Source organism: Vidua chalybeata (genome assembly GCF_026979565.1).
Source record: "Vidua chalybeata isolate OUT-0048 chromosome W unlocalized genomic scaffold, bVidCha1 merged haplotype SUPER_W_unloc_5, whole genome shotgun sequence".
In the NCBI taxonomy this organism is placed as follows: Eukaryota; Metazoa; Chordata; class Aves; order Passeriformes; family Viduidae; genus Vidua; species Vidua chalybeata.
In genome coordinates, this window is record NW_026530340.1 from 560916 (window position 1) to 584520 (window position 23605).

At 55.8% G+C, this 23605-nt stretch overlaps 2 protein-coding genes and 1 pseudogene across 8 annotated transcripts in view; 2 read left to right on the forward strand and 1 right to left on the reverse strand.

Moving 5' to 3' along the window:
- Positions 1 to 7488, forward strand: part of LOC128782916 (serine/threonine-protein kinase pim-1-like) — a 43748-nt gene extending 36260 nt beyond the window's left edge. Inside the window, exons 3-9 of one of the 6 annotated variants that reach the window (XR_008428920.1) lie at positions 2918 to 3958; positions 4066 to 4116; positions 4291 to 4657; positions 5300 to 5479; positions 5735 to 5884; positions 6074 to 6986; positions 7270 to 7488. Coding sequence is in view for 1 of the 6 variants with exons in the window: in XM_053933440.1 (XP_053789415.1) it covers positions 3158 to 3958; positions 4066 to 4116; positions 4291 to 4657; positions 5300 to 5479; positions 5735 to 5841 (1506 nt within the window). In the remaining 5 variants the exon portion in view is untranslated. The other 5 variants (XR_008428919.1, XR_008428921.1, XR_008428922.1 and 2 more) reach the window with 5 other exon arrangements.
- Positions 1 to 23605, reverse strand: part of LOC128782905 (zinc finger protein 850-like) — a 211394-nt pseudogene that overhangs the window by 33353 nt on the left and 154436 nt on the right.
- Positions 10558 to 23014, forward strand: LOC128782942 (olfactory receptor 14J1-like). 2 transcript variants are annotated; one of them, XM_053933510.1, is made up of 2 exons: positions 10558 to 10877; positions 22044 to 23014. In XM_053933510.1, the coding sequence occupies exons 1-2, from the start codon at positions 10859 to 10861 to the stop codon at positions 23000 to 23002; spliced, it is 978 nt and encodes a 325-aa protein (XP_053789485.1). In that variant the 5' UTR covers positions 10558 to 10858; the 3' UTR covers positions 23003 to 23014. The 2 variants fall into 2 exon arrangements, with proteins under 2 accessions (XP_053789485.1, XP_053789486.1); XM_053933511.1 differs by lacking the exon at positions 10558 to 10877 and adding an exon at positions 21577 to 21867.

A 23605-nucleotide genomic window follows, 5' to 3' on the forward strand; every position in this document is an offset into this window, starting at 1 on the left:
CCATCAGCTGGGACTTTCCTGTCCCACTGCAGACGCTGTTGCTCAGAGCCAGGGCTGCCTGGCAGCCACCCCCAAACTGCCCTGAGCATTTCCTTGCCTTCACCTCTGCTTTCTTTACTCTTCCTGCTACGAATTTCTTCCTCTTGCCCACCCCAGTTCCCTGCCCTGCACACAGCCCATCCCTGTTTGCCCTTTCCTCTCTGGCCCCACTCCCCATTGCAGTTCCTGACTTGGCACCATGGGAACGTCCCTTGGGGAGCAGGATCATCCCACAAGTGCTGCAGGAATTGTCTGCAGGCTCCTGCAGTGCCTCGTGCTGCTCCCTTGCCAGAGGCAGCCCAGGCCAGGGGGGCACATCTGGGCTGCTGTGTCTGCCTGTGGGGGTCCCTGTTCTGGGCAAGGAGGAGGAGCTGCAGAGGCTCTGCAGGACTGACAGGATGGGCTTTGGGGCTGTGAGGAGAAGCTGAGGGACCTGGGCTGCTGCAGCTTCTGAAGAGGAGGCCCAGGGCTCCTCCTGCAGCTGCTCCAAGGGTGGTTTCAGACAATCCCAGAATCAGCAAGACTGGAAAAGACCTTGGAAATCATCAAGTCCAACCTGTGCCCTGGCACCGCCTTTTGTCCCCTGTGCCTCCTCTTCTCCAGGATCAACAATCCCAGCTCCCTCAGCCGCTCCTCACAGGACTTGTGCTCCAGACCCCTCACCAGCCTTGTTGCTCTTCCATGGACACTCTCCAGCCCCTCCATGTCCTTCCTAAATTTGGGGGGCCCAGATGGGACACAGCATTCGAGGTGCTGCCCAAGCAGTGCCCAGCACAGGGGAAGAATCACTGCCCTGCTCCTGCTGGCCACACCATTCCTGATCCAGGCCAGGAGCCATTGGCCTTCTTGGCCACCTGGGCACACGCCTGGCTCATGTCCAGCCTGCTGTCCATCAGTCCCTGCAGGTCCCTTTCTGCCTGGCTGCTCTCCAGCCCCTCTGTCCCCAGCCTGGAGCGCTGCAGGGGTTGTTGTGGCCAAAGTGCAGGACCCGGCACTTGGACTTGTTAAACCTCACCTTGTTGGATTTGGGCCCTGGATCCAGCCTGTCCAGGGCCCTGTGCAGAGCCCTCCTACCCTCCAGCAGATCCACACTCACACCCAGCTTGGTGTCATCTGCAAATTTGCTGATGGTGGACTCAGTCCCCTCATCCAGACCATCAATGCAAATATTGAAATCCACGCTGGCTGGCTCTGACCCCTTGGCCATCCTGTGGGTGCCCTGTGGTGGCTCTCAAGGTGATCTGTTCCAGAACCTTGCCGGGCACCGAGGTCAGGCTGACAGGCCTGGAGTTCCCCAGATCCTCCTTCCAGCCCTTCTTGGGGATGGGCTCACACTGGCACCTCCAGTGCTCTGGCACCTCCCTGCTGAGCCAGGACTGATGGGAAATGATGGAGAGCAGCTTGGGGAGCTCATCCACCAGCTCCCTCATCCCCCTAGCATGGATCCCATCCCATCCCATCCCATCCCATCCACCTGTGAGCATCTGAGTGGCTCAGCAGGTCCCCAGCTGCTTCCTCCTGGATTACAGGGGCTGTTCTGCTCCCTGTCCCCATCCACCAGCTCAGGAGGACACTTGTCCTGAGGACAACCTTTCTTTTCATTGAAAAACTGAGGCAAAGAAGGGTTTAACTACCTCAGCCTTTTCCTCATCTTTAGTGACTGCATTTGCCACCACATCCAATAGTGAATAGATGTTGTCCTTGCCCTTCTTTTTACCACTGATGTATTAATAAAGATATATTTTTATAGACCTCTACAGAAGTGGCCAGATTGAGTTTTAAGTTGGCTTTTGCCTCTCTAATTTTTTTCCTATCTGGCCTAGCAACCCTTTGAAGGGTTTCCTGCAAAACCTGACCCTCCTTCCAAAGATGATACACCATTTTTTTTGCTCCTTAGTCCTTGCAACACTCCTTGCCCATCCAGGCCGGCTGTTTCCCTCCTCGGCTCATCTTTCAGGACACTGGCATAATCGGTTCCTGTGCCTTCAAGATTTCTGTTTTGAAGCACACCCACCCTTCCTGGACCCCTTTGTTTTTAATGGCTGCTTCCCAAGGTACTCTCAAATAAGTCTCTTTAATAGGCCAAAGTCTGCCCTCTGGAGATCCAGTGTGGAAGTTGTATTGATGCCCCTCCTTTTATCACTAAATACTGAAAACTCTGTAATATCATGGTCACTGTACCCCAGATGGCCTCCAACCCCCACATGTCCCACCAGCCCTTCTCCAGTTCACCCGTTTGTGAACAGCAGGTCTGGGTAGTCCCTCCCGTGGTGGGCTCACTCCCCAGCTGTGACAAGAACTTGTCCTCATACACTCTAGGAACCTCCTGGACTGCCTCTTCTCTGCTGTGTTGAGATCGCAGTAGATAGCTGGCAGGTTAAAGTCACCTACAAGCACAAGGTCTGGTGGTCTTCAAACAAACTCTGAACTTTTCAATTCAGAGAAGAGGTGACAGAAGCATTCCCCAAGTGATCTTGATGCTGAATGTCTCCTTGGGAGTTCTGGGCACGGGGAAGAATGAGCCCCGTGCAGGCTGACCCTGTTTGGACAAGCTGCTCCTCAGCCCCAGCCTCACCACGTCTGACATGGCCCACCTGGCACTGACATCCCTGTGCCCTGCAGCAGAACCTTGTCCCTGAGCTCTGCAGCTCCATGTCCCAGCCCACTGCACCGTGTCCCACCTGCTCTCCTCAGGGCTCTGCCTGCACACAGGCCCAGGAGAAGTTTTCCTGTTTGTAAGGAAGGAATGGAAAAGCCTGAGCAGGTTTCCTGAACAACAAACCCCACTCAGGAAGCACCTGCTCAGTACAGGCTGCCTGGAATCCTGTCACCTTTCTACAAGGGACAGTGTGACCAGAAATGATCTCTGGTCCTTCAGCTGAATTCTCTGTCCCTGTCCTTTCCCTGGATCTCTGTGGCAGATGGAAGCTGCTGCTGCCATTCTCACCTTTAACCTCCCTTTTGAATGCAAACAGATGTTCCCAAGTGTATTAAACAAGTGTTGCTCAATGTTTATGCAGAGCTATTTGGTTCCTCATGGAACCAAGCACACCCTTGTGACACAGCGGGGGCTCATGGAACCAGTGGTCCATTGTGACACTGCCAATTCAAGAAAACCATGGCGACACCATGGAACCTCATGGAACAGAGGATCCATGGTGACACAGCAGAGCCACAGTTGCAGCAGCAGCAGCGGCAGCAGCGGCTGCAGCAGAAAAAGAAGCGACTTTGTCGAGTCCCTCTTGCTCCTCCTCTCCCTCTCCCGCTGTCTCGCACCTTCTCCCGCTCTCCCTTTCCCGCTGTCCCCTCCGCTCCCAGTCTCCCTCTCCCCCTGCCGGGCCGAGCCATGCCCCCGACCCGCCCCCGGCCCCAGGCGGGGCTGCCCCGTCCCCGTCCCCGTCCCCGTCCCCGGCCGTCCCGCCGCGGTCTCGCCCCCGCCCGGCTCTGGCCGTGCTGGCGCTGGCGCTGCTGGGCGGGCATCAGTGCCTGGGGCTGGGGCGGCATCGCCGCCCTTTGGCTCCGCCTGGCCCGAGCCCGGCCCCGGCCCCGACGTGGGCTCCAGTCCCGGCCCCGGCCCCGGCTCCTCCCGGGCCCCGCGGAGGACACAGGCGGCGCGGCCGCTGCCGCCGCCTCCGCTGCGGCTTCCCCGGCCCGAGCTCCGCCGCTCGGCAGCGCGGCCGCCGGCCCCGAGCCGCCGCTGTCCCGTTGCCAGCAGAGAACGCCTGGGGATGGCCGGCCCGGGGCGCTCGGGGGGCGCTCGGGGGCCGCTCCTGGCCCCGGGCCGAGCGCTGACAGCCGCGTCCCGCCCGCAGGGAAGGCGCAGGAGGCCCTGCAGGAGCGGTACCGGCTGGGTTCGCTGCTGGGCAGCGGCGGCTTCGGCAGCGTCTTCGCGGCCACGCGGCTCTCGGACGGCGCCCCGGTGAGCGGCGGGGCCGGCGGCGGGCGCAGGAGGAGGAGGAGGAGGAGGAGGATGGGGTTGGGCTAGGCGGGGGGTGAGCTGAACCCGCTGCTGTCCCTTGCTCGCAGGTGGCCATCAAAAGGGTGCCGCGGGATGGCATCCGGCACTGGGGCGAGCTGGTGAGTGCCGGGCGGGGATGAGCCGGGGCCCGGCAGGGTGGGAGCTGCCGGGAGCCCTGCAGGGAGAGCGGGCGTGGGCTGAGCGGGGCATGCAGAGCATCCCGGGCTGGCTGAGGGCTTCCCCAGCCCCGGCACGGCCTCAGCCCCACTGACGGCATCGCGCTCCTCCCGCAGCCCGACGGCACCAGCGCACCCCTGGAGATCGTGCTGCTGGACAAGGTGTCCACTGGCTTTCCTGGTGTCGTCCAGCTGCTGGAGTGGCTTGAACTCCCCAACGACATCGTGATGGTGCTGGAGCGCCCAAAGCGGTCTCAGGACCTGCACCATTTCATTCGGGCACGGGGGTTCCTGTCCGAGGAGGTGGCGCGGGAGCTGTTCCGCCAGGTGCTGGAGGCCGTGCAGCACTGCACCAGCTGCGGGGTCCTGCACAGGGACATCAAACCAGAGAACATCCTGGTCGACCTGGCCACCGGGCGGGTGAAACTGATCGACTTCGGCTGTGGCACCTACCTGCAGGACACAGCCTACACTCACTTTGCAGGTGAGCCCAGGCAGGGGTGTGCTCCTGGAACTGGTATGTTATGGCCCAACATCTCACAGCCCAAGCTGGGTGTGCCAGCAGGGATTCTCCCTTTTGCTGCCCTTCATGGCACTGAGTCTTCAGCCGAGTTGCGTTTGAGCAGGGCTGGGTGGGGAGCCAGCTTCCAGCCCTGCTGGCAGCCTTTGCCCACCACTCTGCCCAGGACTGGGGCTGGGGCTGGGGCTGCCAGCCCGACAAAAACACCCGTGGGTGGGGGTAGCAGAGAGGAGTGGCCAGAACCTGTGGGTCAGCCAGTTTGTGTGCAGGTGAGAAAGGGCCTGTACTGCTTCGCTCACCTAGTTTACTATGATTCATAATGGTTTTTGGGGCAATGCAGGCAGGGAGGATGAAGGCATTGTTTTTCCCCCACACTGGGTGGGTTTTTCCTGGTCATGGTGGGGCCTTGCCAGGGCTTCTGCCACTCTCTTCCGGCACCAGTGGCTTCTTTTCCAACCCCAAGTCTGTACACAAGTCCCAGGTGCTGGCGAGAGGGCAGCGGTCACCCCGTGTGCCACTGGGGCAGCCCCCGCATGCCCAGGGATGCTGGGGCCAGGCTCTGGGAGCTGCAGCATCCCCCTGCTGAACCCCATTTGTATTCCATAGGAACACGGTCATACAGCCCCCCGGAATGGACCCACGCTGGCTGGTACTATGGCAAGCCAGCTACCGTCTGGTCCCTGGGCATCCTGCTGCACCAGATGGTCTGCGGGGAGCACCCTTTCAGGAGGGGCCGGAACATCAGCTGGGACCATCAGCTCACGCTGCCACAACGGCTCTCTCCAGGTGGATCCTCATCTCTGGCCACGGGGGCAATACCAGTGCTGGGAGACAGCAGCAGCTCGTGAGCATCCCGCTCTGGCAGCTGCTGAGGAGGGGGCACATGTCCTGCTCTCCTGCTCTCCTCCAAAACAGGGAATTGATGGGAAAGTTTAGGCCCAGCTCTGAGCACATCCAGCATGGCCTGGGCACAGGAATAGTGGGGCAAAGCCAACAGGAGCCTTCTCCAACTGACCGGTGGGTTCTGGTTTCTCTGCCCAGAGTGCCAAGATGTGATCAGGAGGTGTTTATCCATGCTGCACTTGGACAGGCCCTCATTAGAAGATCTGTTCTGTGATCCCTGGATGCAGGATATTCACCTGCCCTAGAAGAAGGGAGAGAGCCACAGGCACACTTTGATGCAGGGCCCTGGTAAGTTACAGCTCCACACACACCTTGGCAATGAGAAGCAAAGGAACCCAGACATTTTGTCACTGCCTGTGTCACTGCCCAGGAGTCATCAGATGGGAACACGCAGCCCTTGTGCTGGAGCTGAGCTGCTCTGCCCAGCACTGGTGGCCGCTATCCGAGCTGGTTTTGCTTGTCCTGGTTCCCTGACAGCTGGGGCCCTGGGCAGAACCCTGACAGCCTGGTCTCAGCCCCAGGGAAGGAGAAGGAGCCCCTGGAGCAGCTGTACCAGGTGGGGCTGCTGCTGCTGGAGACAGCGAGGACAACATCATGGATGACAAGCTCTTGCTCCACCTGGCCACCGGCAGCTGAAGATGATGGACTTTGGTTCTGACACCTTCTTCAAAGCCAGGCTCCACAGGGAATCTGCAGATGAGTCCACACGCAGGGGATGCTCCCAGATTTGGACATTGCTCAGCCTGGCTGGGAGCCAAAGGTTCCCCCTTTGCTGGGGCGGATGCAGCTGATCCTTCAGTCGGCTGCCCAGCTGCTTTTGGCAGGGCTGGGGGCTTGGGCTGGGGTGGGTACGAAATGGGAGTGGGCTCCTGGCCCTGCCAACAGCCCCCAGCACCCACCGTGCCCCGGGCTGGGGCTGGGGCTGGGGCAGCCAGCCCGACACAAACAAACTCCCATGGTGGGAGCAGAGGTGGGACTCCAGAACCTGTGCAGGGGCTGCTTTGCTTTGCAGGCAAGGAAGGGCTTGGGCTGCTCCACTGCCCTTGTTTGCTTTGGGATCAGCGTTATTTTGGTGGGCAGTGCAGGGGGAAGGGAGAAAGCCTGGGCTTCCCTCACCTGTGGATGGGATTTTCCCTGGCATGCAGGGGTTGGGCCTTCCTCAAGCCCCTGACAGAGATAAGATTTTTCTTGTTTTCTTGTTTCCACTTTTTGTCTGAAATCTATTTTCAAACATTTGCTGTGTGTTTTTCTAGAGGAAGCGTTCCAGGTGGGGTCCAGGCTGGATGGGGAAGTGCTTGGGAGCAGCTGTGGCGTGGATGGGCCGTGCCCTTGGAGAAGGCTGAGGACATCGTTTGGGACCAGCTTTTCTTCCAGCGGTGGATGGCGTCAGGTGGGTCCCGTCTGCCTGGCATGGTGGGATCAGAGCTTTGGGGAGATGGCAGCGAGCACAGGAGCATCCTGCTGCGGGCAGCTGCTGAGGGCTGGATGTGCCGTGGCTGGCTGCAGGCTGGGCACATGTCCTGCCCTCCTGCTCTGCTGCCAAAGGCAGCAGTGATGGGCAGCTCTGGGCACCGCTCTGGGCACGGCCAGCATGGCCTGGGCACCGCGGGCGGCTGGGACAAGGGGACAGGAGCCTTCAGCTGACGGGCGCTTTCTGCTTTCTCTCCTTGCAGCCGGGCTCTGCGGGTGCTGAGGCTGCTCTGGGCTCTGCCAGGGCTCTGCTGGAGCTCAGCACCGGGCCAGAATCAGCCAAAGAAGAAATGGTGTGCCCTGCAGCACAGACTTGCTTGAGCATTTCAGCAACACAGCTCAAGTTTGCAGAGTGTACACCTCCAAGGGAAAACATGTCACCACCCAAAAAATAAACTTGTTCAATAGCTTCTGAAATGAAATCAATCTGGGATGACCCCAAATGACATTTTGCACCTTGCTCAAGCAGCAGCTCAGCCCTTCTCTGAACAGTTCTCTCTCCCACCTGCCTTTTACTTCCCAACTGCTCCCTCTTTTCCCCCAGTGAGTTCCCAGCCCATGGCAGTCTCCATCACACTGTTGCCTTCCTTGGTGCCCCTCATCACGAGGAAGGCTGATCCCCAGACTTAGGAACTCATCCTGTCACTGGCTGAGGAGCAGCAATGTCTCAGAGGTCCAGTGGGATTATAGTGTCCTTCAGAGCTGCTCTCCAGCCCTCAGCTCTCCTCGCTGCTGAGCTCCCACTCTCTTTTCCAAATCCTTACAGCAGGATGAGCTCTGTGAATCCCCTTGGGCCTCCCCACTCTTCCCAGCCCATGCACCCATCTCAGTTAGGCTGAAGCTGCAGCTTCTCTGTCTCCTCTGGCACACCAGTCCAGTCCCCTGTGCGGGGAGCCCCAGCCCCAGAGCACAGCACTCAGCAGTGCAGTCCGGGCTGGAGCAGCTGCCCTGCAGCCCTGGCTTGGCTCTTGGTGGCAAGGGAATGCTCCCTGTTTGCAGCTGTCCCTGCAGGATGGCCCCAGGGCAGAGCCCAGCCGGGCTCCCACTGCAGCCCCTGAAGCTTGGGGCAGACAGTGGTGCCAGAGCTGAGGTTCACGGGGAGCACCCGCAGCTGTGGCTTGCAGTCAGTGTTGGCAAATGTTGTGTTCTCATCTCCTGCAGCCTGTGGGGAAAGCAACCTGTGCTGCCAGGCCTGTGTGTGCCAGGCCTGTGTGTGCCAGGGGCTCTTGGATGTCTCTGTACCCATGGACAGAAGGCTCTGTGTGTGCCAGGGGCTCTTGGATGTCTCTGTACCCATGGACAGAAGGCTCTGTGTGTGCCAGGGCCTCTTGGATGTCTCTGTACCCATGGACAGAAGGCTCTGTGTGTGCCAGGGGCTCTTGGATGTCTCTGTACCCATGGACAGAAGGCCCTGTCAGTGCCAGGGTTTCCATAATGTCTCTGTACCCATGGGTATGGAATAGCATGGACAGTGACAGTGTCAGTCACGTTGCTTGCACGCTCCTTCCTTTGCATACAAGACACATCCATGCACACCCCCATGCACAGATACATTAAAAGGACAGGGAGGGAGAGAGATTTCCCACAGAGCTCCAACTTTGGCATAACTCCCTTTTTAGCCAGTGGCCAGGGGATTTTTTTCCCAGCTCTGTGTGAGAAGGTGTCCAGGAGCTGAAGGAGAAGCATTTAGAAGCAGTTTCAGGATTTCTAGGCAGGCAGTGGAGCTGACAACCATCCACATAACTCACTGTGTTCATCAGGATGTGCTGCTGGTTCTTTGGGAATATGGCCCAACGGAGACACGAGACTTGGAAAAATCCCAGCTCTCTGTGGATTTGTGCAAAGGGGGAGCAGCAGAAACACTTTGTGTCTGCTCTGGGGACACAAGGTCCAAGGAGCTGTGGTGGCAGAGGGTGACCTGGGCTGGTGGCAGGTGAAGTCCTGGTTCATGACATCCCAGAGTGGCACAGGACAAAGCTCCAAGCACCCCCAACCCCACTGATGAAGTCTTTGTGATGCTGCACATCCTATAGGAAAAGCTGCTGTCACACAATGCACTGCGATTTGTAAGTTTCATTTTCAGTACTTTAGGTCCATTTTTCAAACTGCAGTATTTTTGCTCTCAAGACACAGTCGTGCACAATCCATCTCTCATCCTCCTATTGCTTCAACTCCAATTAAAAAAAAATCCAAATACTGGAAACAAAACCCAAAATCTTTAAAAAAAGGATGCTGAGGTCAGTCTGTAAGATGGATCCAGGCCATCAGAACATGCACCACGTAAAGGAGTTCTCCTTTTAAAAAGATCAGTTACCTCTTAATCCAAAATTACAGAAGATTTTCACTACACCTTTGTTTCTTTTTTTTTCTCTTTCATATTTTTCTCGTTTTTTCTTTTCTTTTTTTTTTTTTCTTTTTAAGCAGCTAACACATGCTGAAAAGGAAATATACAGCAAAATGAGATACATTTCTGATAAACAATGAAAATATTTACTCCTCTGTTTACTTTTCTCTGGATACCCTGATATAAAAAATCTAGCAGATATGAGCAGGGGTGTAAAGTGTTTGCTTTGCACTAAGCTGGAGTTCAGCACTGCTGACATCCTGATCCAGTCAAGAGTTGCAGAATTCTTTTGCACATCTGGAGCCATGTGTTTGCAGGCACAGCACCTGCAGTGCTGACACACCAGTGCACGTGAATAACTCTGTTACCCCCTCACAGAATTTGGGCTGTGCCCCAGAACGAGGTGCTCCAGCCCTTTGCTCCTGGTTCCCGTGGGGAGCAGCTCCCTTCCCTCTGGCTGAGCTGCTCAGGCAGAGCCCGGCAGCTCCTGGCCCTGCAGGGCTGAGGCTTTTCCCCGTTGCTGGGCACAGACTGATGGAGCAGCACTGCTGAACACGGGCACACAGAGGGACCAGCAGCAGCTGCCTTTGGCCACCTGAGGCTCCAAGGCCCAAACTCGGAGCAGACAGGGCTGGAAGAGACTCGCAGGCTCCCTGCTGGCTCTGCTGCCCCACTTGTGCCCACCTGGGAGCCCCCAGTGCCAGCAGGGATTGAGATGGCAGCCCTGGGCTCCTGGAGGTTGTGCAAGGAACGCAGCTGGGGACTCCCTGTCCATGGGCAGCTTCCAGATGGAAAAGGCTGCTGTGCCCAGGCAGCTCCAAGGGCAGAGAAAGGAGGGTCTCGCCCACTGGATCTGTGCCAGTCCCACAGTCCTGGGCAGCAGCCACCGAGCCCTGGGGGAGCAGAGGGCACAGCAAGAGGGACAAAAGCAGGCAAGGTCAGAGACTGGAGAGAGCCAGACCCGGGAGCAGGAACAGCTGCTCCATTGCACTCTTGGAGAAAGCTCTTGGCTGGTTCAAAGCGCTGAAAGGCGTGAAGGGCAGAGAGGAGGCCACAGCAAACAATGCTCCTGTTTCCACAGCCTCCCCTCTCCGTGTCCCAGAAGGAATTGGATGGACTGTGTTCTTCTCTCCGAGTCGTCTCCTTCAGCACGAGCAGCTGAGCACCAGGAGCTGAAGGAGCTGAAGCCTCAGGCCACAAGAGCTGGGCCAGAGGAGACTTTCTGAGCAAATGAATGCTGCTAACATGGACCTGGCTGAATGCAGCAGATGGAATCATGGAATCACAGAATCCTTTCTGTTGGGAAAGACCTCTGAGCTCATCCAGTCCAGCTGGTCACCCAGCAGTGTCGAGCCCAGCACTAAACCACGTCCCTGAAGTGCCAAGGCCTGGACAACAGCCCTGAGTGAGGCCTGAACAACAGGCCCTGAGCCAAAGGTGGCCTCTGGATGAACCTTCCAGCCAAAGGTTATCTTTGGTTCTGCTCACTAATGAAATATGCATGGTCATTAGCACTGTGATAGATGTATCCACTCATTAGTGAAACATGTATTGACCTTTCTGTATTTAGAAGCCAGACAAGGCCATGAAATCTGACATCTGGCCTTGTTTGGGGCTGAATGGTCAAAGTCACCTCCCTTGGTTCCTCCTGGGGCCCTGGCCAGGCTTTGGGAGGAAGCCAAGAGGAGGATGAAAGCAGATGTTCCCGCACCAGAAGTGCTGTCAGTTTGTTCATTCAGCACTGTCAGAGCTGGGCCCTCTCACAGCGGGGCTGGAGCCTCACCTGTGGCTGGAGGCACCTGCAGGAATTGCCAGTGTCCAGGAGTGGCTCTGCAGCCCTTGGCTGTGACAGCTTCCCCAGCTGCTGTGTGGATCTGGGGGATGGTAAAGCCTGAGGGTAACTGGGGCTGGATCTTTCTTAATCACTGCTGCAATCTTTGGTGGTGATGGTTGGGTGCATTGCTGAGCTGCTCCTTTTGTGATTCTTTGCTGCTTTGAGCTACAGTCAATGACACTGATTCCTTCAGTTGGTGTCTGTGTCTTTGGTGCTGACCCTGCCCACTGGTGAAACAAAACTGGCACAGTCTGGCCAGATCACCACAAAATGTCACTTTTTAAATGTAAATGTGAGGAATCAGTCCCATCAGAAATTCCCAGATGGGAAGCCCTTCCCTGGAGTTCCCTGGCTCTGGAGTGGGCTGAGGTAGGAGCACCGTGTGAGCAGTGAGCAGTCGGTTAAAAGAGGCTGAACCCCTGGATGTCTTAAAATGCATCCAAAAATGGCATATGGGAAAAGGAAAAGAATTGTGGGTTTGGGAAGATGGGGATGGATTTTGTTAATTACACATTGGAAACAGCACCAACAGAAGAAAGAATTTGTTTTGGAATGCTCCCACATGGAGGGACAGAGGAAGGTTTAAATCTTGAGCTCACATTCATTTGTGCAAGTGAACTACAATGTTGTTATTATTAATAACAATAGTTGTGTAAAAGCTGGGCCCTCTCACAGTGAGGTTGGAGCCTCATTGTCTGCAAAGCTGACTGCACCTGCAGGAATTCCCAGTGTCCAGAAGTGGCTCTGCAGCCCTTGGCTGTGAAAGGGTTAAGAGCACTGTGCCTAGGCATACTTGGGCAAGAAGAAGATAAATTGTGCCCAATATGGAAGCTAGCAAAAATTAACCACAAGCTGAAGACACAGGATGAAACTTGGCAAGAAACAGGGAACAAAACTTGCAGAAATGAAGGGCAGAGCATGCTAAAACCAGTGAGGAAATTGCTGAAACTGCCAACAAGAGACTGCACATGCCTAGAGGGAAAAGGTGAAAAGGGCACGGCAATGAAGACGTCCAGCCTTCACCAGGGGACCACGGAGGAAGACGCAGAGCCTTCCTCAGTGCCAAATCCAGCGTGCGCTGTGCCTGCGCCTGGCGTGTGCTGATGATTGTAATGAGTACTGAGAAATACTTTCATAACCACACCTTTTCTAGGGAAAACTGTGAATATGCATAAAGTATAAGCCTATATTGTAATCTGCTGTGTGCCTGAGCGTGTGTTAGGAGGAGATATCCCCGTGCACCCGGCACGCTGAATAAAGCAAATCCCCGCTCCTTGGACTTGGTCTCAGAAGTGTCTCTTGGCCTGGTTTGGGGCCATTCCTGACCACAGGGTTCTGTCAAGTCACAGTGGAACCTTGGTGCCACATTGTTCCACGGCGTCACAATGCTCTCCTGGCTGCCATGAGGTCCCTCCCTCTGTGACACACTGCAGCCCTGGTTCCATGAGGGTCTCTTGGGTTCCACGGTGCACGCCTTTTTCACATCTGAGCCTTGCTTCCATGGGTTCTGTTATGGACAAATTCAACTGGGGAGGCCAATTATAGATAAATCAATTAACAAGAATTTATTAAGCAAGCGGTAGTAAGCAAAAGATGCTCTTTAGATCAACTGTGATGTCATGTTCCACGTTCCAGCTGGAACTTCCAGCGTCCAGCAAAGAGCACAACACAACCACTGGCCCTTGTGTCAGCCCACCTTGTGTCAGCCCTTGTGCCAGCTCAGCCTTCACCATGCTCCCTGTCACCCTTCTTGTCACCTGCGCCCTGATACTCCCATCAGTCCTGAAAGCTCTCGATTGCCTGGATTTTGTCATCCATCCCTGCAGGATGCTGACATTGGTCCTGAGGAAGGTACGGTGCCATTCCATGGAGGTGGACACCCCCCAGCTGCCCGGCTGGGCTGGAGTTCTGTGGGGATGGTGTGGGACAGGGACCCCACTCTGAGGTGTTGCTACCTCTGCAGGCTGTCACAGACAGAGAGGACGAGATGGAGGTGGACATGCAGACTGATACAGAGGAGGACATGGAAGTGGATGGAGAAGAGACTGCAGAGGAAGAGATGGAGGTGGATGTGGAAGAGGAGATGGACCTGGAAATAGAAGAGTACATTGAGGACATGGACATTGATGAAAAAGATGAGGAAGAGGCCATGATCTTGGGATGAAGACCAATACCAGCAGCAGGACAGGCATGTGGTCCCCACAGGCAGAGTGGGTCCCCTGCTGCCAGGCTGGGACTGGGCTGGGTGGTCCCTGCTCAGGGATGTGGTACCTGTGCACTGGATTCTGGTGGCCATCCCCAGCCTGTCCTGTGCTTGCTGTGCCAGCCTGGGGGCACATGGAAGAGCCTTCTCTGCCTGATTGGAGTGACTGTGGCACTTGCTTTTCCTCAAGGACTGATGGAGATCCCAGACAGAGATGCCACCCTTTTGTACATACGTTTTAGAGTTTGTTTTTGTCTTTAGGATATAGATTTTAGGGCTTCTTTTTGTCTTCTGTAAATACGTTTCATAGACTTTTGTTAGATATGTTCTTAGGTATATACGTTCTATAGACAGTCATTGTTACAAATATTCTGACAATGTAAATGTGTTCTGTGTTCTCATTGCTGTTCTTCTGAAAATAAACAATCTTTATTTTCCACACCCCAGTTCTCATTCCATTTGCTTCAGGCACAGGCAGCATTTGCAAAGTTGTGGTTTCCGCTTGCTCCAGGTTCCCAGGGCTGGAGGTTGGTGGGGGAGCTGGCACAGCCACCCCAGGAGTGGGGGTACCTGTGCACAGAGGGGTCCCACTGACAGAGGTCACCCTCTCACCTTGGTTCCATGAGGTTCTGGGGGTGTCTCCATGGTCTCCTTGGATCCACAGTGTCACAATGGACCACTGGATCCACGTGGCCCTGCTGTGTCACCATGGCCTCTTGCTTCCATGGGACCCCAGGGTCACAAGTGACTCTTTGCTTCCACGTCACCCCCTCAGCACCAAAGTGGCCCCTTCGTTGCACGGGGAACACAAAAGATTTATAAAAACATGGAGCAAATCCTGCTTAACACAGCTGGGAATATCTGTTTGCATTCAAAAGAGAGCTTAAAGGTGAGAATGGCAGCAGCAGCTTCCATCTGCCACAGAGATCCAGGGAAAGGACAGGGACAGCTGGGGGACTCAGAGAATTCTGCTTCCAGAGATCATTTCTGGTCACACTGTCCCTTGTAGAAAGGTGACACCATTCCAGGCAGCCTGTACTGAGCAGGTGCTTCCTGAGTGGGGTTTGTTGTTCAGGAAACCTGCTCAGGCTTTTCCATTCTTTCCTTCCCAAGAGGAAAACTTCTCCTGGGCCTGTGTGCAGGCAGAGCCCTGAGGAGAGCAGGTGGGACACGGTGCAGTGGGCTGGGACATGGAGCTGCAGAGCTCAGGGACAAGGTTCTGCTGCAGGGCACAGGGATGTCAGTGCCAGGTGGGCCATGTCAGACGTGGTGAGGCTGGGGCTGAGGAGCAGCTTGTCCAAACAGGGTCAGCCCTCAAGGGGCTCATTCTTCTACATGCCCAGACCTCCTAAGGAGACCTTCAGCATCAAGATCACCTGGGGAATGCTTCTATCAGCACACCCTGCCAAGGGCCTTTGGAGCAGGGTGGTGGCTGCGATGGCTTCTGAGCTCAGCAGCTGCTCCTGGGATGTTTCCATGGAGAGCCAGCACAGCAACGCTGCTGTGCATTGTCCCTGCTGAGGGTCACACACTGGCAGGACTCATTCCCTGGCTGCAGGATTCGTGCCCAATCCAAGCACTGCACTTTTGGCTCCAGCACTGCTTTCCAACAAACACAGGGGAACACAAACTGTGTGCAGCTCATGGTATGTTAGAGTGTCTTAAACTTGCTAAGTCACTGATTTGAGAGAGTGAGATCCATTTGGAATTAATGGCATGGAGAAGTAGTGCAACATGGAAAAGGGGAACATAGAAATAAATGGAGGAAAACATCTCGACTGCTTCTTTCAATTTCCATTTCACTTCTGGAAAGCTGTTTCAGTTTTCCAGGAATCTTCTCCACAGTCCTGTCTGCTCTTTTCAAGAACCTTTCCTGGAGAACCAGATCGAGCTCCTGTCACAAGATGTGCCACCACCTGCAGCTTCTCTTGGCTTTCCACACCCTGCGTGCAGCAGGACTCTTGGAGCAAAGCAGGACAAAGGTTTGGAGAACTTGACAACTTCTCCTTTATTTTCCTGGTGGACTAGAGAGTTGTGCCATTGGTGAGGTTTTCACTGTTAAGTTCTACACTAAGAAAACAGGAGGTAGTAGCAGGAATTGTTAGGGAATACAAGCCTGGCTGAATTCAGAGAAAGAATCTCCAGAGCCTGCAGCCAGAAGTGCAGAGTTGTGTGACAATCATTCCAACTTGTCAGTGGACATCTTGAAAATGATCTGGAATGTGAAAATAGTCTGACAGAGGGAGTTTGTTTCTGAGTTCAGTGTAGATGATTCCACATCTGGTGCCTTGGTGCATAAATTAAGATTGCAATTCATGATAAGCACCAGAACAGGCTGGACCTCTCAGGAGATGACTGAAAGAATCTGAAAAGGAGAAATGCAGGGAATGACTTGGTGAACCTTGCCTGGAAGAAGGGTGATTTTTTTCTAATTATTCCTAATCCATTCCCTTGGCTTTTGGCTTTCTTAGCAAGGCCATTTCCATCCCAGATTCACCATGAAGTGAGAAGCCTGAGCTTGTGGAATTGCCTGAGCAATGCCCTGTTCCTCTGCAGGGACACTCAGGCTGGAGCAGGAGCCGGAGCCCTCTGTGGGGAAGCCTCCTCCGAGCTGGAATTTGTGCCGTGCTGGGAGAGGAGGAGGAGGGGGAGAACGCTGGGCGCTGTGTGGCAGGAGCAGGAGGTTTGGGCCGCAGGACATTCCGTCTGCGCCGCTGCCCCGCAATGGGCGGCCGTGCCCGGGGCTCTGGGCCTGGCCCCACGTGCGCTGAGCTCCCTGGGCTGGGCTCAGGTTCTGCTGGGACTGGGCACAGGCTGGGCTCTCACTGTGCTCACCAGCAGGGAAAACACCTCTGGGCACCTCCATTTCCTGCTGCTGGGAAGAAGCAATGAAGTGAGTCAAGAAGTTCTGGTTTCTGTTTGTCGTGGTGGATTTTTTAATTTAATTCCACACTGCGGAGGCAATTTCTGTGATGGCCTCTGTCAGTTGATTCTATTTCATCAGCACCAGCAACAAGGCTGTGTTTGAGCACTGCAAATGTGGCCTGTGTGGCTTTAATTCCCCTCGCCTTAGTGCTCAGGGGCTGGTGGGCATTCCAGTATCTGCTGATCTTTATGCCTGCGACAAAAATACTGACTTCACTGTTATGAAAGCACCGTGGGTAGCACCAGCTGAAAGAGGCACTTGCAGTTTAATGGATAAAATTCAAGTGGCAAACAGAAGAGGGCCAAGAGCAGCCGTGATCTGCAATTGCCAAGGCAAAGGCAGCAGCAGCCTCCTGCTGTCACCTCAGGGTGAGTAAAACAGCGCTGAGAACAGCGCTGGAACCCGATCCTTTCTTCCTCTGAGGGCTGGCTCAGGGCAGCACAGGCGGGCCCTGAGGAGTCAGGGCTGTGTGTGGGTGCTTGTTGCTGTTCTCCAGAATTCAGCTGGAAAAAGCCCTCGGAAGCCGAGGCAGGAGCAGGTGGGAAGGGGCCGGCGCTGCTGCTGCTCCTGCCCGGGAGCCCCGGCTGGGCCGGGCCGGCGCCCACTGCGCTGCGGCTGCTGCTGCTGCCAGAGCCGGGCGGGACTCGGGGACAGGGAACGGACACGGGGGGACAGCAAAGGAACTGGGGCTGCAGGGATGTTGGAGCTCGGGCCAGCGCCAGCACAGAGCTTCAGCCCACAGTTAACCCAGAGGGAAAGGCTGGGGAAAGGCTCCATTTCAGCCTTTCTTTACTCGTTGTTGTGAAGGGACTGAAATTAAAGGAGAACAGGCAGGGCCCGACCCCTTCTCCTTTGGGAGGAGCCCCATGACTGGGGCTGTGAGGGGCCATGAGGGGCCATGAGGAGCTGTGAGGGGCTGTGAGGGGCCATGAGGGGCTGTAAGGGGCTCTGAGGAGCCGTGAGGAGCTGTGAGGGGCTGTGGGAGGCCAAGCACCTCATGGAACCAAGGGTCCATTGCGACGTTGCAGAACCAAGGAGATCATTGTAGACTTTATGGAACTTCATGGAACCAAGGGGCCATTGTGGCACAGCAAGGCCTTGTGGAACCAAAGGGACCATGGTGACACTGTGGAACCTCATGGTACCACAGGTTCATTGTTACACAGCAGCCACAACAGGGCCGCAGAACCAAGGAGATCACTGTGGCACTACACAGCCTCATGGAATCAGGGCGTCCATGTTACTGAACCTCATGGAACCAAGGGTCCCTTGTGACACTGTGGAACCAAGGAGACTGCTGTTGGCAGTACGAAAGCTTATGGAACCAAAAGTCCATTGTGACACTGTGGGGCCTCATGGAACTATGGAGACTATTATGACACTTCAGGACCCACTGGAACCAAGGGGCCATTGTGACACCACAGGGCCTCACAGAACCAAGGCAACCACTGTGACACTGCAAGGCCTCATGGGAGCAAGGGGCCATTGTGACACTGCGGGTCCCCATGGAAGCAAGGAGCCAGTGTAACACATCCAGGCCAGGTGGAACCAAGGGGCCATTGTGATCCTGGGGAACCCAATAGAACCAAGGGGCCATTTTGAGACTCTGCAACCTCATGGAACCAATGGGCATTGTGGCATTGCTCATTCCCATGGAAACAAGGATTTCATTTTGACACTGCAAGGCCTCAGGGAAGCAAGGGGCCGTTGTGCCACTGTGGGGCCAAGGAGACCATTGTGATTTCACTGGGCCTCATGGAAACAAAAATCTGCTGTGATCCTACAGGGCCTCATGGAACCAAGGGGCCATTGTGATGCTGCAGGGGCCCAAGGATCCAAGAACATGGGACAGGTCTGGCTGGCTGGGCCTCCTGGAGGCCGCCTGACTGGTCCAGCTGACCTTGGCATGTTAAGGGTCGCTTTTCATCAGCCCCTGAAACTCTGGAGTTCCATGCTTTCCTTCCTGTGGGAAAGAACTGTCCTTCTCCTCCAGGGGTTCATGGCTGAAATTGGGACTCCTCCTCCAAATTTGATTATATGTAAGGATTATTCCCATATGAAACCTGCCAGGACAGACAGCTCTGGCTGGTCTTGGCCTCTTGGGGGTCACCTCTCACCTGCCTTCAAAGCACTGGGGGCCTGGGCTTTTCTTCCCATGGAAGAAACTATCTTTCACATCCAGGCATCCATGGCCAAAATTGAGAATCCACCTCCAAAAGTCCTTATATCCATGGATAGCTCCCAGATAAAACCTGCCAGGACTGTCCAGGTTCCCTTGGTTTCCTGAGGGCCAGGTCTCATCTGCCTTTCAAACCCTGGGGCTCTGTACTTTCCTTCCTACTGAAAAGAACTGTCCTTCTCGTCCAGATGCCCATAGACAAAAGTGGGGTCTGGCCTCCGAAATTCTGTCTGTCCAGGGATTCTTCCCTGACAACAGGTCTGGCTGCTTTGGCTAGCTTGAGGCCACCGCTAAACAGCCTTTGAAACACTGGGGCTCCACTCTTTCCATCCTATGGAGAACTGTCATTCCAGTCCAGGAACCCACGGCGGAAATGAAATTCCACCCCCAAAATTCCCCATATATCCAAAGGTTGCTTTCAGACAAAAGCTGCAAGGACAGACAGGTCAGGCTTGCCTTGGACTCTGGTGACTGCTTCTCATGTGCCTTCAAAACCCTGAGGTTCTGTGGTTTCCTTCCTGTAGAAAAGAACTGTCCCTCTTGTCCAGGTGCTCTTGGTCTCAGGCACTGGACCACTGTACAGGGACACAGGAGCTCTGTGCTCAGTGGGGTGGAGAGTGAGGACAGCAGAGGAGAGCCCTGGGAGGGATTGAAGGGTGGTTTCAGAGGTTGTGGATCCTTTTGACATAGTAGAGAACAGCCAGAGGAAGAAAAGATTAATGTAAAGGGGGATGAGGACAGCCTGCAGGGACAGAGGCACAGGGCAGGGACACCGTAGCACAGCCTGGGCTGCAGAGGGCACAGGCATGTGCAGCAGCTGCAAGGCCCTGACAGAGCCAACCTGTGCAGCACTTTGGCCATGGCTGCTGGCCCTGGGCCTGAGGCCACCAGGGGACAAGTGACCCTTGCAGCCCTGGGGCCTCATTGCCTCCTTGTCCCTGCTCAGCAGCCTGGCAGGGGCCGCCCCATGGTCCTGCCCTTGGCACTGCACATCCCCACATGCCAGTGCCCATCCCGGGAAGAGCCCTGAGCAATGAGGGAGGGACAGGATCTGCCTTGCCAGGGGCTGGGGCTCAGGCCTTGGCCCTTTGTATTCCTGAAACACATCCAGGTTTGCTCAGCACCAGAGACACCTTTCCCTTGCTGTCCCCACAGTCATCCTTGCTGTCATCAGTGCCTCCAGTGTTCCGCTCTAACTGGAGCCTGGGGACACTTTCTCAGTCGTGTCCCTCAGTGGGACCCATTAAAAGTCAAAGAAACTTTGGAGTTGGATTCTGACTTGGAGTTCTGGAGAGGTTTCTGCAGCTCCCTCTCAGGGCCTGATGTTCAGGGCCTGAGCACAAAGCCCCAGAGGCTCATTCAAGTCCTTGTGCTGTGTCTGTGCTGCTGAGCTGGGCCGGGCTCCTGGCACAGAGGGTGATGCTGGTAAGCAAGCAGAGCTTCAAAAGCACATTTCTCTGGATGAGCAGCTCTTCTCCCAGCCCAGCAGGGCTGGGGCACTGCCTGCAGCCAGCGTGGGCACAGCCCAGAGGCACAGAGAGAGGAGAGGCAGCCTGGGCTGGGAGAGTGACTGAGCCCTTGCTAGGGGAGAAATCTTCACAGGGTTTGAATGAATAATTCTCTGCCTCTAGGGAAGTTAAACTTCCATTCCTGGAGGGATCTCCTAAGGCTGGCCCATCCCACAGTTTCCATGGTCTTTTGCAAGGGCTCTCCCAGTTCCTCTGGTGCAGAGGAGGTGGCCATAGGGCAGACAGGGCAGTACCTGCAAGCAGCAAGGGCAGGCAGCAGCAGTGAGAACGAGGTTAAAGGTAGGCTGGGGTGGGAGGACAGGAGAGTCCCCATCAGGGGAGAAATCTGCACAGCCCCTGGACACGGTGAGTCTCTGGCTGCAGAGCAATGCAGGTGAGTTCCTGGAAGTGTCTCTGACAATGCCAGCACTGACAGGACCTGTCAGGGTGGCTCTCCTGGATGTCCTGCTGTGGAGCAGAACAAGCTCCAGAGCGGGGCTTCCCTGCTGCCCCCTCAGAGGCACAGGACAGGTCCCTGCCCAGGCAGAGCTGCCCCGGGGCCGTGGAGTGGGGATGGGCTCTGTGAGCCCTGGCAGGGAGCAGAGCTGGACACAGGGAGACGCTGCTGGCAGGAACAGCTCCCCTCAGCAGGGACATGGGCAGGGAGGGAGGACAGGGAGCTGCTGCCACAAATGCTGGGCAGGGGGATGTGGCACCTCCCTGCTGTCCCTGTGGCTCAGACACCTTCCCCCTGCAGCTCCTCCCCGGGCTCCTTTCCCACCCTAAGCAGAGCCCCTGCCCTCATCCCACGGGGGCTCGGCTGTGCATTGCCCCTGCAGCAGCCAGAGCACGGGCAAGGAAGGACAAGCCCCTGATTTCCATCAGTTTCTGTGTCCCTCCTCCCCTGGCAGTAGCAGTGTGACATTTCAGTGCCATGCCCAGGTGCCTGTGCTGTCCTTGTTGCCACCATTGGGTTTTCTGAGCCAGTGCCAGGGTTTGGGGGTGGCAGGTGCCCGTCCAGGCAGGGACCCTTTGGATGCTGCTGTGGAGATGTGTCTGTGTGAGCAGAGTGCCCAGGTGCCCTCAGGGGCCATTCAGCTGATTCCCTGGGTGTCCTGCAGGGCTGCAGGTGCCCTCCAGAAGGGCACAGCTCTCCCGTGCTGTCTCTGGGCTGCCTGGGATCCCCATGGAGCAGACAGCTCAGTGGTAGGGCCTGGGAAATGCTGCTGGGCAGCTGCACCTGGGCAGCTGCAATGATCCCTCTGTGCACCAGCCTGGCAGGAGACAGCTGAGATCCCAGTGAGGCACCCTGAGAGAAGGCGAGGGCTCTGTCCATCTGCTCTCTGAGCCCAGAGCCCTCTGCTCTCAGCACTGCCCTGGTTCTCTCTAGGGGAACTCCTCTGGCTGCCTCTCCTTCAGCTCAAAGCTGCCAGCAAGGGGCAGCTGAGAACAGCCCTGATGGCCAGCCCTGATGCTCTCTTGTCCCTGCACTGAGACCATCCCTGTGCCTCTCACACCCACACGATTTCACCTGCAGTGCATTAGAAATGTCAGGGATTTCAAACACCCACAGCCACTCCTAACTGTGGCAGGTACAGCTGGATGAACAAATAAAAGGAACTCCCTCAGCTCAGTTCTTCAGATGGGCAAATTGCAAACAGCAGAGCTAAAAAGCTTTTTGGTGTTTCACAAGTCCATTTTATTGGAGATAAGCCAGCATTCTCAGTTGCCTCTCACTACACAAGAGAATCCTCCTGAGCCCATTTGTGAGTCCCTGCTCTCAGTGCCTGCAAAACCCAGAGCCCAGGTGAGGGGAATGCAGAGCAGTGCTCCTAAAAAGAGCAACCCTGAAAGCTGAATTGCTATGAGATAGTGTCGTGGTTTGACATGGAAGTGAATTTTTTCCAGGAAGTTAGGTCATATAGGCAATATATTTTCCTTGTAGAAGTGTGGCCTGACCCAGTCCTGTATTTTTCTCCTCAGCAGAAAACCATTTCCTGAGGCAGCAAATGTCCAACACCAGCTCCATCAGCCACTTCCTCCTGCTGGCACTGGCAGAGACGCGGCAGCTGCAGCTCCTGCACTTCTGCCTCTTGCTGGGCATCTCCCTGGCTGCCCTCCTGGGCAACGGCCTCATCATCAGCGCCGTAGCCTGCGGCCACCACCTGCACACGCCCATGTTCTTCTTCCTGCTCAACCTGGCCCTCAGCGACCTGGGCTCCATCTGCACCACTGTCCCAAAAGCCATGCACAATTCCCTCTGGGACACCAGCACCACCTCCTACACAGGATGTGCTGCACAGCTCTTTTTCTTTCTGTTCTTCATCTCAGCAGAGCTTTCCCTCCTGACCATCATGTGCTACGACCGCTACGTGTCCATCTGCAAACCCCTGCACTACGGGACCCTCCTGGGCAGCAGAGCTTGTGCCCACATGGCAGCAGCTGCCTGGGCCAGTGCCTTTCTCAATGCCCTGCTGCTCATGGCCAATACATTTTCCCTGCCCCTGTGCCATGGCAATGCCCTGGGCCAGTTCTTCTGTGAAATCCCACAGATCCTCAAGCTCTCCTGCTCCAAATCCTACCTCAGGGAACTTGGGCTTCTTGCTCTTAGTGTGTGTTTGGCATTTTGTTGTTTTGTGTTCATTGTTTTCTCCTATGTGCAGATCTTCAGGGCTGTGCTGAGGATCCCCTCTGAGCAGGGACGGCACAAAGTCTTTTCCACCTGCCTCCCTCACCTAGTTGTGGTCTCTCTGTTTGCCAGCACTGCAGTGTTTGCCTACCTGAAGCCCCCCTCCATCTCCTCCCCATCCCTGGATCTGGCCCTGTCAGTTCTGTACTCAGTGGTGACTCCAGCCCTGAACCCCCTCATCTACAGCCTGAGGAACCAGGAGCTCAAGACTGCAGTGTGGAGACTGATGACTGGATGCTTTCGGGAATGTTAAACTGCTGGCCAGTTTCTGCCAATCACTTGTAATAAAAGTAATCTTTGATACTTTTTGTTGGTTTCATTTTGCAGGTTCTTTTTCTTTATTTTACTTTTAAATATTGTCCACAAGGAAATGTCTTCATTTGTTCCACTTTTCATTTTGTTTCCCACCAACTTCCCTGTGGCCACAGACTGTGTCAATGAGGGGCTGTGCTCTCAGTGGCTTTAAAGGAACTCAAGGATCTCCCAGCAGAGTTTTCTGCAGAGCTGCCCTTTTGTTGCCTTCTCTGGAGCTGCAGCAGCAATGTCTGTGTGCAGAGCTGGGGGCAGATCAGTGCTGGCACAGCAGCTGTGCCCAGCAGCAGCAGCAGCACTTGGTGTTGCCAGTGCTGCTCCCGTGGCCCTGCCCCGCTGCCCTGGTGGCCCTGGTGTTGCTGCAGGGCCTGAGTGCTCTCGGGGCCGGGCACAGTCCTGGGGGTGGCAGTGCCGGGGCTGCAGCACGGACAGGCCATGGGCACTGCTGGGGCAGCGCTGAGGCCTCAGGCCAGGGCCTGGGGGCTCCAGGCTCCTTGCCCAGGCTCTCTCAAGAACACGGCCAGGCCAATGCTCAGCACAGAAA